The sequence below is a fragment of the Choloepus didactylus genome, chromosome X (genome assembly GCF_015220235.1).
Source record: "Choloepus didactylus isolate mChoDid1 chromosome X, mChoDid1.pri, whole genome shotgun sequence".
Lineage (NCBI taxonomy): Eukaryota > Metazoa > Chordata > Mammalia > Pilosa > Megalonychidae > Choloepus > Choloepus didactylus.
The window spans coordinates 193,232,857-193,246,655 of record NC_051334.1 but is presented as its reverse complement, the minus strand read 5'-3'; the positions used below and the strand labels follow the sequence as shown (position 1 = coordinate 193,246,655).

Here is a 13,799-nt window from a genome sequence, read left to right as displayed (position 1 = left end):
ACCAGCAACTTCGATGAACTCCTCAGGAAATGCTTTGCTGGGTAGCTGAAGAGGAAGTGAAGGTCCTCTATCTGTCTCACTTAAAAGTCTTCAACTGATTGATTGGATTAAATCCAGCTGCCTGCATTCTCTCATTGTGGAAGACACGCCCCTTGTTGGTGTCATCAGTCACAGCTGCAGCCAATTGACTGATGATTTAATGAACCAGCCTGTTGGTTTATTAACCAGCCCCAAACGTCCTTGCAGCAATGGTTAGGCCAGTGCTTGCTTGACCAGACGGCTGGGTACTATCACCTGGCCAAGTTGACACATGAACCTAACCATCACAGAAGATGAGAGCATGGAAGGAACTTGAATGTGAAGACTATTAAAACTAGGTGCATAAACTGAATATGATGATTCCCTAAGCTTTCAGAATACATTATTTCTCCCCAACTTCCTAGAGTATGAATCAGTAACAGAATTGTCAAGACTAATATATTCAGGTGCCATCTTCATCTTACAGATGGAAATCTGGAGCCAAAATATCTATTCTTATTTGTAAGGGAGGAATTAAAGAAAACATTGGGGAAAGTTTTGAAAGACAAGAATTATAATTTTGAATAGCTAATAAGTCATTTCATTTGACAGAGAAACCATCTATGGGAAGATGTGGTATTTCACTTCAGATTTCTCCAGGGGTGACACTGCTTACACCAAGCTAGCTCTAGACCGGCACACTGATACTACCTATTTTCAAGAGCCCTGTGGGTACGTGTATTTATTAGACTTCTTTAAAAATTTGGGTCTTTACATGTGATAGTACTGAATAGTTTCTTAACCATTTTCCATTCATTTTGAACCAATATCATTTCTGACTGCTGTTGATTTGTGTGACTATTTCTTTCTCTTCTTCTAGAAACATCATTTTGAGATGTCCTAGCTCAGTCTTCTTTAGTCTCATAGGCATAAACATTTCAAAAATATTGAAAATCTACCTTACTATATAAAATGGAGTATTAATTTTGTTGAATTTACATTCTTATCAAACTAATTATAAATAACTTACCAAAAAATACTGGTTAACCATTGGTTTTGGAATTTGTAGTTTTCTTGCATTTAGTTATTATAATATTGAGAAGGGGTCAGTCCTTCAAAGACAGCTGAGTTGGGTATTGTGATGGTTTGGAGGCTGTATGGAACCCAGAAGATCATGTTCTTAAAGTGAATCCATTCCTGTGGGTGGAACCTTTTTGATTAGGTCATTTCAGTTGAGGCATGCCCAGGTAAGTCTTTATCCTCTTACTGGAGTCCTTTATAAGAGGATGAAATTCAGAAAAACACACAGAAGCTGAGAGCGAAAGACAGAGAGAAAGCCACAGAAACAAAAAGGAAGCCACTGAAGCTAGAAGCTGGAAGCAACAAGGCCCAGAAGAAAAGGGAGAGACCAGCAGACACCACCATGTGCCTTGCCATCTGACAGAGGAGTCCAGGTATCGTCCTGATGATGCCTTGATTTGGACATCTTCACAGCAGCAGAACTGTCAACTTGTAAGCTAATAAATCCCCATTGTTAAAACCAGCCCATTTCTGGTATATTGCCTTTTAGAACCTCTAGCAAACCAAAACAGGTATGGTATTAAGGGGGAATTTGAATCACATTTAAAAGAAGTTGGAGAAGAGTACTGTGGAGTGAGAAGCTAACAAGGCGAAGATAATATATTTCATACTTAATTTTCCTACCATTTGCCACTATTACAGGTAACTTTGTGGTTGTTATTTTGTTGGCAGAGGTGCTGGTATTGATGGAACTTGGGGGCCTGAGTTGCAATGATATTAGTAAAGTGAATGCACTATGGATTTATAAAGACAGTGTGAGAGGGTGATAATATGCAATTGATTGTGGTTACATTGATTTCTTTTAAGCATTTGGAACTTCAGAATATTTTGTTCAGGAGAGGGAAAATAAAGAAGCTTTTAGAGAACCTGCTCAATATTATAGCTATAGATATGTGAAGAGACCAACAGCCCTGCATCTCATTCTAGAGGATACAGAAAACAGAAAGAAGACATAAGCTAAGAAGAAGCTGGACAAGGGTTGGAATTCAAATACTAACTCTTCCCATTCTGATCACCACCAAAGACAAGTAATTGTCTCTGTCTTTAATTTAACCCTTTCTAATCAATGGCAAGGATGAAGTAGATTATCAGTACAGGCATACCTCAGAGATATTGTGGGTTTGGCTTAAGAGTGCTGCAATAAAGGGACTATTACCATAAAGTGAGTCATATGAATTTTTTGGTTTCCCACTGTATATAAAAGTTATGTTTTAATAGACTGTACTGGAGTCTATTAAGTTTGTGCAATAGCATTGTGTTTAAAAAAAAGGAGCATACCATAATTTAAAAATACTTTATTAGAAATGAAACAAAATAAAATTTTGTGGCAAAGAGATTTCAAATAGAATTGAGAGGTCATTCTGGAGTGTTCCAGTTTGCTAAAGCTGCTGTTGTACAAAACACCAGAAATGGATTGGCTTTTATAAAAGGAGTTTATTTGATTACAAAGTTATAGTCCTAAGGCCATAAAGGTGTCCAAACTAAGGCATCAACAATGGGGTACCTTCTCTGAAGAACACTGATGGCGTCTGAAAAACCTCTGTCAGCTGGGAAGGCACAGGCATGTGGCTGCCATCTGCTCTGGGGTTCTAATTTCAAAATGGCTTTCTCCCAGGACATTTCTCTCTAAGCGCCTTGGGGTCCTGTCTTAGCATATTCCAGGGTAAACTCTGGGCTTCATCTCAGCTTCTCCAGAGCAAACTCTGGGCTAGCAAAAGTCTGCTTTCAACAGCTGTCTCCAAAATGTCTCTCTCAGCTGCAGCATCACTGAGCTCCTTCTGTATGAGCTCTTATAGGGCTCCATGATTTATTTAAGACCCACACTGAATGGGTGGGGCCAAGCCTCCGTGGAAATAATCTAATCAAAAGTATTACCCATAGTTGGGTGGTCACATATCTATGGAAACAACCCAGTCCAAAGATTCCAACCTAATCAACATTAATACATCAGCCCCTGCGAGATTGCATCAAAGAACATTGCATTTTGAGAGACATAATACATCCAAACCAGCAAATGGAGGTTATTTTTATGCATTATATAGATATTCCTTTAAGTTTCTAGTGTACTATAATACATAGAAGGAAATACCTGACACTGTTGGACTGTAGTGCAGTAGCCTTGATTCTTGATGATGATTGTATAACTGTATAGCTTTTATGGTGTTACCATGTGATGGTGTAAACCTCATGACTGATGCTCCTTTTATCCAGTGTATGGGCAGATGAGTAGAAAAAGACAAAGCAAGTAATAGGGGGGATTAGGGGTATGGGATGTTTGAGGTGTTCGTTTTTACTTTTATTTTTTAATTTTTATTTATTTATTTTTTGGAGTAATGAAAATGTTCTAAAATTAATTGTGATGAATGCACAACTATATGATGATACTCTGAGCCATTGATTTTATACTTTTTAGACATAATGTTATTGCACACACTCAGACTCCAGTATAGTTTACATGAATTATATGGTGTGTGAATATATTTCCATAAAATTGCATTTATAAAAATAAAAATAAAAAAATACTTCATTGCTAAAAATGCTCACCATCATCTGAGTCTTCAGTGAGTCATAATCTTTTTGCTTGTGGAGGGTCTTGCCTCAATGTTGATGACTACTAAGAAGGTTGAGGTGGCTGTGGAAATTTTTTAAAATAAGAAAATGAGGTTTGCCACATTGTTTGACTCTCCTATCATGAAAAATTTCTCTATAACATGTGATGCTGTTTGATAGCATTTTACCCACACTAGTACTTCTTTAAAAATTGCAGTCAATCCTCTAAAACCCTGTTGCTACTTTATGAACTAAGTTTATGTAATATTCTAAATCCTTCATTGTTATTTCAACAGTATTCACAGCATCTTCACCAGGAGTAGATTCTATCTCAAGAAACCACTTTCTTTGCTCATCCATAAGAAGCAGATCCTCATCCATTCAAGTTTTACCATGAGATTGCAGCAATTCAGTCATATCTTCAGGCACCACTTCTAATTCTAGTTCTCTTGCTATTTCCCCCACATCTGTCATTACTTCCTCCACTGAAATATTAAACCCCTCAAAGTCATCCATGAGGGTTGGATTCAACTTCTTCCAAACTCCTGTCAATATTGATATTCTGACCTCCTCCCATGAATCATGAATGTTCTTAATGGCATCTGGATTGTTGAATCCTTTCCAGGAGCTTTTTCATTTACTTTGCCCAGATCCATCAGAGGAATCACTATATATGGCAACTATAGCCCTATGAAATGTATTTCTTAAAGAATAAGACTTGAAAGTTGAAATGACTCCATGATTCATGGGCTTCAGAATGGATGTTGTGTTAGCAGGCATGTAAACAACATTCATCTGGTTGTACATCTCCATCAGAACTCTTGGGTGACCAGGTGCATTGTCAATGAGTAGTAATATTTTGAAAGGAATCTTTTTTTCTGAACAGTAGGTCTCAAAGGAGGGATTAAAATATTCAGTAAACCATATCGTAAACAGATATGATGTCATCCAGGCTTTGTTCCATTTATAGAGCATAGGCAGAGCAGAGTTAGCAGAATTCTTAAGGGCCCTGGGATTTTTGGAATGGTAAATAAGCATTGGCTTCAACTTAAAGTCACCAACTCCATCAGCCCCTAACAAGAGTAAGCCTGTCCTTTGAAGCTTGAAAGCCAGATACTGACTTCTCTCTAGCTATGAAAGTCCCAGATGGCATCTTCTTCCAATCGAAGGCTGTTCCATCTACATTGAAAATCTGTTGTTTTGTATAGCCACCTTCATCAATTATCTTAGCTACATCTTCTGGATAAATTGCTGCAGTTTCTACATTGGCATTTGCTGCTTCACCTTGCACTTTGTTGTTATTGGAGATGGATTCTTTCCTTAAATTTTATGAACCAACTTCTGCTGGCTTCAAACTTTTCTTCTAAAACTTCCTCTCCTCTCTCAGCCTTCATAGAATTGAAGAGAGTTAGAGCCTTGCTCTGGATTAGGCTTTGTCTTAAGGGAATGTTTTGGTTGACCTGATCTTCTATCCAGAACAGCAAAACTTTTCCTATATCAGTATTAAAGCTGTTTTGCTTTCTTATCATTTGTGTGATCAGTGGAGTAACAATTTAAATTTCCTCCAAGAACTTTTCCTTTTCATTCAAACTTGGTTAATTGTTTGACACAAGAGGCCTAGCTTTCAGCCTGTCTCAGCTTTTGACGTGCTTTCCTCACTAAGCTTAATCATTTCTACCTTTTGATTTAAAGTGAAAGACATGTGACTCTTCCTTTCACTTGGAAGAAATTCATTGGCTGAATTTCAATATTGTTGTGTCTCAGGGATTAGTGAGGCTGGAGAAGACGGAGAGGGATGTGGGAACAGCCTGTAGGTGTAGCAGTCAGAACACACACATTTATTGATTCAGTGTGCTGTCTTATATGGGCATGGTTCATGACACCCAAAAACAATTATATTAGTAACATCACTATCTAAAGATCACTGTAACAGATATAATAATAATAATAAAGATTGAAATGTGAGAATTATCAAAATGTGACAGAGTCATGAAGTGAGCACATGCTGTTGGAAAAATCATGCCAATAAACTGACTTGATGCCAGATTGCCATAAACCTTCAATTTGTAAAAGACACAATGTCTGCAAAGTGCATTAAAGTGAAGTGCAATTAAATGAGGTATGCCTGTATAGCAGTAGTGGTTAAGAGTTCAGGCTATGGCATTGACTAGATGTGTATTGGCATCCCAGCTTGAACATTTATTAGCTTTGTAATCTTGGGCAAATAACCTCTCTGTGTCTCAGTTTCCTCATCTGTAAAATAAAACTAGTAATAAAACCTATCCATTAGTTTTGTTATAGGATTAAGGTAGATGATGTATTTAAAGTACTTGGCATACTTCGTGACACATTTTAAGTGCTCAGTAAATATTAGCTATAATAATTTTGGTTATTGTTCGTCATCATCATCATCATCATCATCTTCACTTTTTATGCTTTATCCTTTCTAAAGTTATCTTTGTTCTGGATCATCTCATCCTTTTCAGTCTCCTTGAGAATTATTCTCCATCATTATTCCTTCCCTCTCTTGTATCTTCAGCCTTTCCATAACTATTGACACTTTTTAATGCAATTTTATTGAGATATATTCACAGACCATTTAGTCATCCAAAGTGTAAAATCAATGATTCACAGTACCATGATATAGTTGTGCATTCATCACCACAATTTTTGAATATTTTCATTACTTCAAGAAAATAAAAATAAGAAGAAAAAAATAAAAAAGAACACCCAAAACATCCCGTACCCCTTATGCCACCCTATTATTTATTTATTTATTGTTTTTGTTTTCTCAGTCATCTGTCCATACACTGATAAAGGGAGTCTCAGTCACAAGGTTTTCACAATTACACAGTCACACCTTAAGATCTATATAGTTATACAATCATCTTCAAGAATAAAGGCTACCAGATTACAGTTCAAGAGTTTCAAGTATTTCCTTCCAGCTCTTCCAATGTACTAAAAACTCTACCTACTGTCTTCAAGGTTCATTCATCTGGTTGCATGCCTCACAGCTTCATTCCTTCTTGCAGCTGCTCAATATTCCATTGTATGCATGCATCACAATTCACCCTTCCGATCATCAAAGTACCCTTAGACCACTTCCATCCATTGCAAATACTGCCACCATAAATACCAGTGTGCAAATGTCCATTCGTGTCCCTGTTTTCAGTTCTTCTAATATATACCTAATAATGGGGTTGCAGGATCATATGTCAACCCTATGCTTGGCCTCCTGTGGAACCACCACACTGCCCTTCAGATGGGCTGCACCATTCTACTTCCCTATCAACAGTGAATAGTTACATCCCCCGTCCACATTTTCCCCAGCACTTGTACCTTTCTGTTTATTTTTCAAAGTTTTCTTCACACACCATACAATCCATCCTAGGTAAACAACCAATAGTTCCTGGTATAATCACATAGTTATGCATTCACCACCATAATCTATATGAGGATATTTCCCTTTCTTCCACAAAAAAAAAGAAGAGAAAAATGAAGAATAAAAAATTAAAAAATTAAATTAAATTAAAAGGAGAAACAACAACACCAAGAATCCCTTTCCCCTCCCTTATATCCCTCTGTTATTGACATTTTGCTTTTGTATATTGCCTCTGTTATATTTCATGAAAGTATATTACAATGTTACTGTTAACTATAGACTCTAATTTGCATTGATTGTATTTTTCCATATACCATTGCATTTTTAACATCTTGCAGTGTTGACATTCATTTATTCTCCTTCATGTAAAAACATTCTTACATTTGTACATTTAATCACCATCATTGACCACTCTAGGTTTCACTAAGTTATACAGTCCCAGTCTTTATCTTCTATCTTTCCTTCTGGTGCCATATATGCCCCTAGCCTAGCCTTCCTCCTCCAACCCTAGTCACTCAGCTTTGTTCAGTGTACTTACAACATTGTGTCACCATCTACTATTTTGTCTTTTGGATTTTATATGTCCTGTCTTATTTTATTTTTATTTATTCCCTCTCTCTCTCTTTTTACCCTTACTGTTAGCCTTCACTTCTACACTCTTCTCCAAACCTCTCTCTCCTGCCTTTTCTTATCTGCCTGTAGTGCTTCCTTTACCATTTCTTGTAGAACAGGTCTCTTGTTCACAAATTCTCTCAGTGTTAGTTTATCTGAAAATATTTTAATCTCTCCCTCATATTTGAAGTACAGTTTTGCAGATATAGAATTCTCGGTTGGCAGTTTTTCTCTTCCAGTATCTTGAATATATCACAGCACTTCCTTCTTGCCTCCATGGTTTCTACTGATAAATCCACACAAAGTCTTATTGAGCTTCCCTTGTATGTGATGGATTGCTTGTCTCTTGCTGCTTTCAGAATTCTCTCTTTGTCTTTGACATTGGTCAATCTGATCAGTAAGTGTCTTAGAGTAGGTATATTGGGATCTATTCTGTTTGAGGTACACTGCAGTTTTCTGTCTTTCATAAGAGATGGGAAATTTTCAGTGATTATATCCTCCATTATTGTTTCTGCCCCTTTTCCCTTCTCTTCTCCCCTGGGACACCAATGACACATATGTTTGTGCACTTCATGTTGTCATTCAATTCCCTGAGACCTGCTCATATTTTTTTTCCATTCTTTCCCCTATCTGTTATTTTGTGTATAGGATTTCAGATATCCTATCCTCTAGTTCATGAATCCTTTCCTCTTCCTCTCCAAGACTGCTGTTGTATGTCTCCATTGTGTTTTTCATCTCTTCTATTGTGCCTTTTATTCGCTTAAGTTCTGCCAATTGTTTCTTCAAACTTTTGAATTCTTCCTTATGTTAGTGCAATGTCTTTTTTATATCCTCCATCACTTTTGCCATATATTCCCTCAACTCATTGATTTGACTTTTGAATTGATTTATCATTTTTGTTTGAACATCTTTAATTTGCTGTTTCAACTCCTGTATCTTGTTTGAGGTGTTAGCTTTTTCCTTTGTCTGAGCTATATCTTCATTTTTCCTAGTGTGACTCATAATATTTTTTTGGTGACCAGGCATCTGGTTTCCTTGATTAGTTTATTCTAGAGGTCATTTCCACTCTTTTACCTGGGGTTTTTTGTTGGTTTGTGTTCCAGTTTGCTAATGCTGCTGTTATGCACAATACCAGAAATGGATTGGCTTTTATAAAGGGGATTTATTAGAGTACAGATTTACAACTCTAAGGCCATAAAAGTATCCAAAGTAAGGCATCAACAAGAGAATACCTTCAATAAAAAAAGGCTGATGCTGTCCAGAACACCTCTGTTAGCTGAGAATGCACATGGCTGGTGTCTGCTGGTCCTTTACTCCCAGGTTGCATTTAAAATGGCTTTCTCCAAAATGTCTCTGGGCCTCTGTCTTTCTTAGCTTCTCTCAGCTCTCTGCCTTCTTCTCCCAGGGCTGTTCTAAGTGTCTGGAGGTCCTCTCTTAGCTCCTCCAGGAAAACTCTGGGCTTTGTCTCTTAGATTAGCATCTCCAAACATCCATCTTTCTGCATTTCCCAGTGTCTCCAAGCATGTGGGTCTGTGTCAGCAAACACTGTATTACATATCTTATCTTCTCTCCAAAAATGTGTCTCTCAGCTTCTCTTGGGGCATTTTGTATTCTCTGCTTTCTGTGTGAGCTCTCTTTGAAGAACTTCAGTGATCTAATTAAGACCCACTCTGAATGGGTGGTGTCCCATCTCCATGGAAATAATATAATCAAAAGTCTCACCCACAGTTGGGTGAGTCATATCTCCACAGAAACAATCAAAAGGTTCCAACCTAATCAAAAGACTAACACGTCTACCCCCGCAAGATTTCCTTAAAGAACATGTCTTTTGTGGAGGACATAATAGATTCAAACCCATGCAGTTGGCTTTGTTCTCTATCTGTTCTTTGGCATTCAGTTCACCTTCTTCTAGACCTCTACCATAGCTTCTGTTTAAGTGATCAGAATTTTCAGCTTGTGTTATTCTGGTTCTTGCCCTGTCTATATGGAACCTGTATTTTTGAGATGGGTCTGTCCAGATATGATCGATTCCAAACCAGACATGCCCAAGTCTCAGGAGGAGGGTGTAATTAGTATCAGGTTTCCCTGAGGATGAGACCCAAGAGGTTGTCAGACTTTCCTGTGAGGCCTCTAGACTCTATGCTTTTCCTATCCTTCCCAGCAAGTGGTGCTTGTCAGCCCACAGCTCCCCACCAGTGTAAAGAGGTGTGGTGCCATTTATTCTCAGCAGATCCTGTCCCTGCCAGAGGCATGGTTAAGGCAAGTGTAAGCTGTTTCTGCTTTTGTTTTTTTTTTCTCCCAGCCCCTGAGGTCTGAATTCTCTGAATGAGGGCTGCCACTTGTGCTGGGTCCCACCCACCCCCCCTTTTCTTGAGGAAGATGAGGCCTTTGAGGAATTATCTCCTTCACTTGACTCCTTATCTCTCAGAACTTTCTTAATTCCATTGCCTGTTCAGCACTGACAATTAAAAATGTGTGAGGCTTTCTCCAATGAGCTACTTAGAATGGTTTTAAAAAAAGAGAGAAGAGAAAAAAATCCCCTTTTCAGAGCCGGTCCCCAGCCCACCAGTTTTGCCAGTCAAGAGCCAGAATTGGTACCCAGGTCTATGTGTCCCTTTTCTTGGGGCAAAGCCATTTTCCAGTATTCTGAGCTCAGCTGACTCCAAAATCCTCCATTTTTGTTTTTTTTTTTCCATCAGCCCCATCTCCTCTCTGCTGAGAGAGACCTCAGATTTCCTTTCCTGCTTGCTCCAGGTTTATCTTTGCTTGTAGCTTGTATTCAGTAGTCCAAATTTGTTAATTAAAACTGCAATTGGAGCCTGGTTGAGCTACTTCACCTTGCTTCCAGCAGAGACCACTTCTTTTTCCCACAGGGGAGCATCCCAACTTAACTTGGCATGCCAGTGGGAGAGGGGTGCCAACTCCACAGTTTGGGGGGCTTTACTTATAGTTCTATACTGTGGTATTGGCCCTTTCACCCATTCCAGACTGGTATATGTGTGTACAGCCACGGATGCCCCCCCCATAGTTGTTCCAGACTATTTGCTAGTTGTTCCTGGCTGTTTACTAGCTGCTCTAGGGAACTAACTAAATTCTACCCCTCACTATACCACCATCTTGCCCCACCTCTATTGACTCTTTCCTATCAGCTTCTTATATCTTAAATGTCTATTTTTTTACATTTCTCTGTACTCTATCTCCCTCTAGCTACAGCTCTCTCTCCTCCCCTTCAGAGCCTAGCTTCTCAAAAGTATTACCTACATTCACTAGCTTTTCATTCTTACTTCCCATTCACTCAATCACCTAGTCAGATAGTTTTTCCAACTCCCTTCCCAATAGAATTACTCTCTCCAAAGTCACCAGCAACTGATTTATTGCTATATCCAGTATTTACCTTTCCTTCTTCATCTTACTTGATCCCTGGGGCAAGTCATGAACCAGTTCTCCCTCTCAAATATCCCTTCTTTCCTAGTTTTCTTCCTATGTCTGACCATTTTCTCTCAACCTCCTTTGCTGGCTTATTTTCTTCTATCCATGTCCCAAATATTTTTGTTCCTCAAGGTTTTCTTCTCTCTTTTCTTTCTTACTTGAAATAATCTCTCTAATGACCTCTTCTGTACTCTTAACTTTAGTTATCACCCACAGACACAGATGACTACAAAATCTACATCCTTAATTTTACCTCTCCTTGGAATTAAACATCATCAACTGGATACTAAATAATCCTGATCTAGATGTTTCATAGAAAGTTCCACATGACCAGAGCTAACCTTTCTCATTTTAATTATGTATGTGTCTCCTTGATTTTATTCCTTCCATCTTTCTTTATGTTTATTACTTATTTTATCTTGTTTACTCTTTTTCCTTTTCTTTATTTTTGTTTATTTGATTAAATTGCTATTAATTTTATTCTCCCTTAGCTAATTTGAAGGTTCTACTTTAGTTTCTTAGACCATTAATGGTCACCTTTTCCTTTCCTTGTTAATGTATTCAGACATATTAGACTCAATTATTACAACATATTCCTAAACTGAACTTCAGCCTTAACCCCTCATTCCCCATCATTAGCATCCAATTGTGCATCTGCCTGCATTCTCTGTCTTAGTAAATGTCATTAACTTCCATCCAGTTGCCCAAGTGAAAAACCTGGAGTCATCCTAGATTTCTGCCTTTCCTTCATCCTCCACATCTAATCAGTTATAAAATCCTGACAGTTATATTTCTGTAATATCTCTCAGGTGTGTCTGGCTTTCTACACCACCCAACACCCCTCTCTAAGCTCAAGCTTTTTTCCTATTTCAGATTTCTATGTCTCCTGTCATCTTACTTCCTCTCATACTCCACATTATTACCATAGTCAAGTCTTTAAAATGTTAATATGACCATAGATTTTCCTAGTTTAAAATCCTTCTGTGGTTCTCTGTTCTATGCCAATAGGAACTTTTTGCTCTCTTCCTTGAATATAACTTATTTTTATAGCAGTATCTTTGGTCATGCTTTTTCTCTGCCTAGAATGCCCTCAATCTCATTCCAGTCCAATACTTGCTCATTCTTTAAAACTAAGCAAAGCCATCCCCACCCTCCCCAAAACATTTCTTTATACAACACCCCACTAGACTAGGCCATTCTTTTCTTTATTGCCCCACTGTATCCTGTATACAACTTATTATGGTTCTTATCATATTTTATTTGTCTTATTTGCTCCATCTCTTCCTACTAGCCTATGTGCTTCTGTAAATCAAAGACTACATTTTATTCATGCCTGCCACATATAGACTTCAATACATGTTGAATGTTTAGAAGAACTTCTACTGGCACTAATACTTCAAAACACAAAAAGGACAACTGGCTGTGAAGGTAAATAATTAGGAAATGTGATTTATTTCTTAAAAGAAAACACCAGTAGTTTCAGTAATCATTTCATATACACTTTCCAAGAATTTTGATATGTTCTCCTTTTTCCACTGAGCATAAAAATTTACTTTTCTTTTTTCCTCTTTAGCATTCAAGTGTTTCACTGTCTTAAGCATGAAGGAACAGGTGGCAGGACACTGCTAATCGATGGATTCTATGCAGCAGAACAGGTACTTCAAAAGGCGCCTGAGGAATTTGAACTCCTCAGCAAAGTGCCATTGAAGCATGAATATATTGAAAATGTTGGAGGATATCACAGCCACATGACTGGGGTTGGGCCAGTCTTAAATATCTACCCATGGAATAAAGAACTCTATTTGATCAGGTGAGTACTAAAGAGCTACCCTCCACTGTAATATATTTACCAAATCTTAGCCTTCTAATTTAATGAAAATCTTAAGATCCTTGTATCTGCTACATTTTAATCTTGTTATCCTATAGCTTTTCATTATAGTACAATTTCTATTATTATTATAATTCCTATGAATAATAAATAGGTCAAGAGCCAAGGAATACTAGATTTGATGCAGCAGATATTTGAGGTAGTATTTAAAAGTGAAAACACTATTAAAATGAAAAACAGTCATTAAATTTTTCTCAGTGATCAAACAGCTAGGATACACCAAGGCACAATAATCACAAAATTTGTTTCCCCAGCCCAGATTAATGCAAAGCTTCTGACCTGTATATCTGATCATCTACTGTAGACAACCACTTAGATATCTTGTAGGATCATATAGCACATCGTATTCAAAACCAATTTCATCATCTCTACTCATTTCAAGCGTGCTTCTCCACTCATGTCCCCAGTCTCATTGAATGATATTACCATCCACCAATTTGCCCAAACCAAAAACTGAATCATATTGAACTTCTCCCTCTCCCTCATTGTTTTCCATCCACAGTGCTGCTTCTTTCAATGAGATCACTATCTCTTCCGTACTATTGCAAAAGCCTTCTAACTGGTCTTGTTACTTCCACTGTGAGCCCCCTTCTATTCATTCTTCATGCTCTGGCTAAAGTTATCTTTCTAAAATACAAGTCCTAGCCTGTCACTCTTCTGTTAAGACCCTCCCCCTCATGAATTATAAGGCTCTGCATGATCTGATTCCTTCTTACTCTTCTAGCATCATCCCATACAATTCATGTTTCCTACATATATCTGCCCTAGCTGTACAAAACTGCTTTAGGTTTCTGGAGCAAGTTATTTTCCATCTTTCTGCCAAACTTTTTCTTATTCTGT

The 13,799-nt window shown here is 37.8% G+C and overlaps 1 protein-coding gene across 9 annotated transcripts in view; it reads left to right on the top strand.

The window, feature by feature from the left end:
- The window catches only part of TMLHE (trimethyllysine hydroxylase, epsilon), a 174,732-nt gene extending 161,837 nt beyond the window's left edge, over positions 1–12,895 (top strand). For 7 of the 9 annotated variants that reach the window (XM_037822376.1, XM_037822380.1, XM_037822375.1 and 4 more), the window contains 2 exons: positions 631–750; positions 12,645–12,895. In XM_037822376.1, the coding sequence (XP_037678304.1) occupies positions 631–750; positions 12,645–12,885 (361 nt within the window). In that variant the 3' untranslated portion in view covers positions 12,886–12,895. Of the gene's footprint in view, positions 1–630; positions 751–12,362; positions 12,500–12,644 lie in introns of all 9 variants that reach the window. The other 2 variants (XR_005214643.1, XM_037822382.1) reach the window with 2 other exon arrangements.
- Positions 12,896–13,799: the final 904 nt, after the last annotated feature.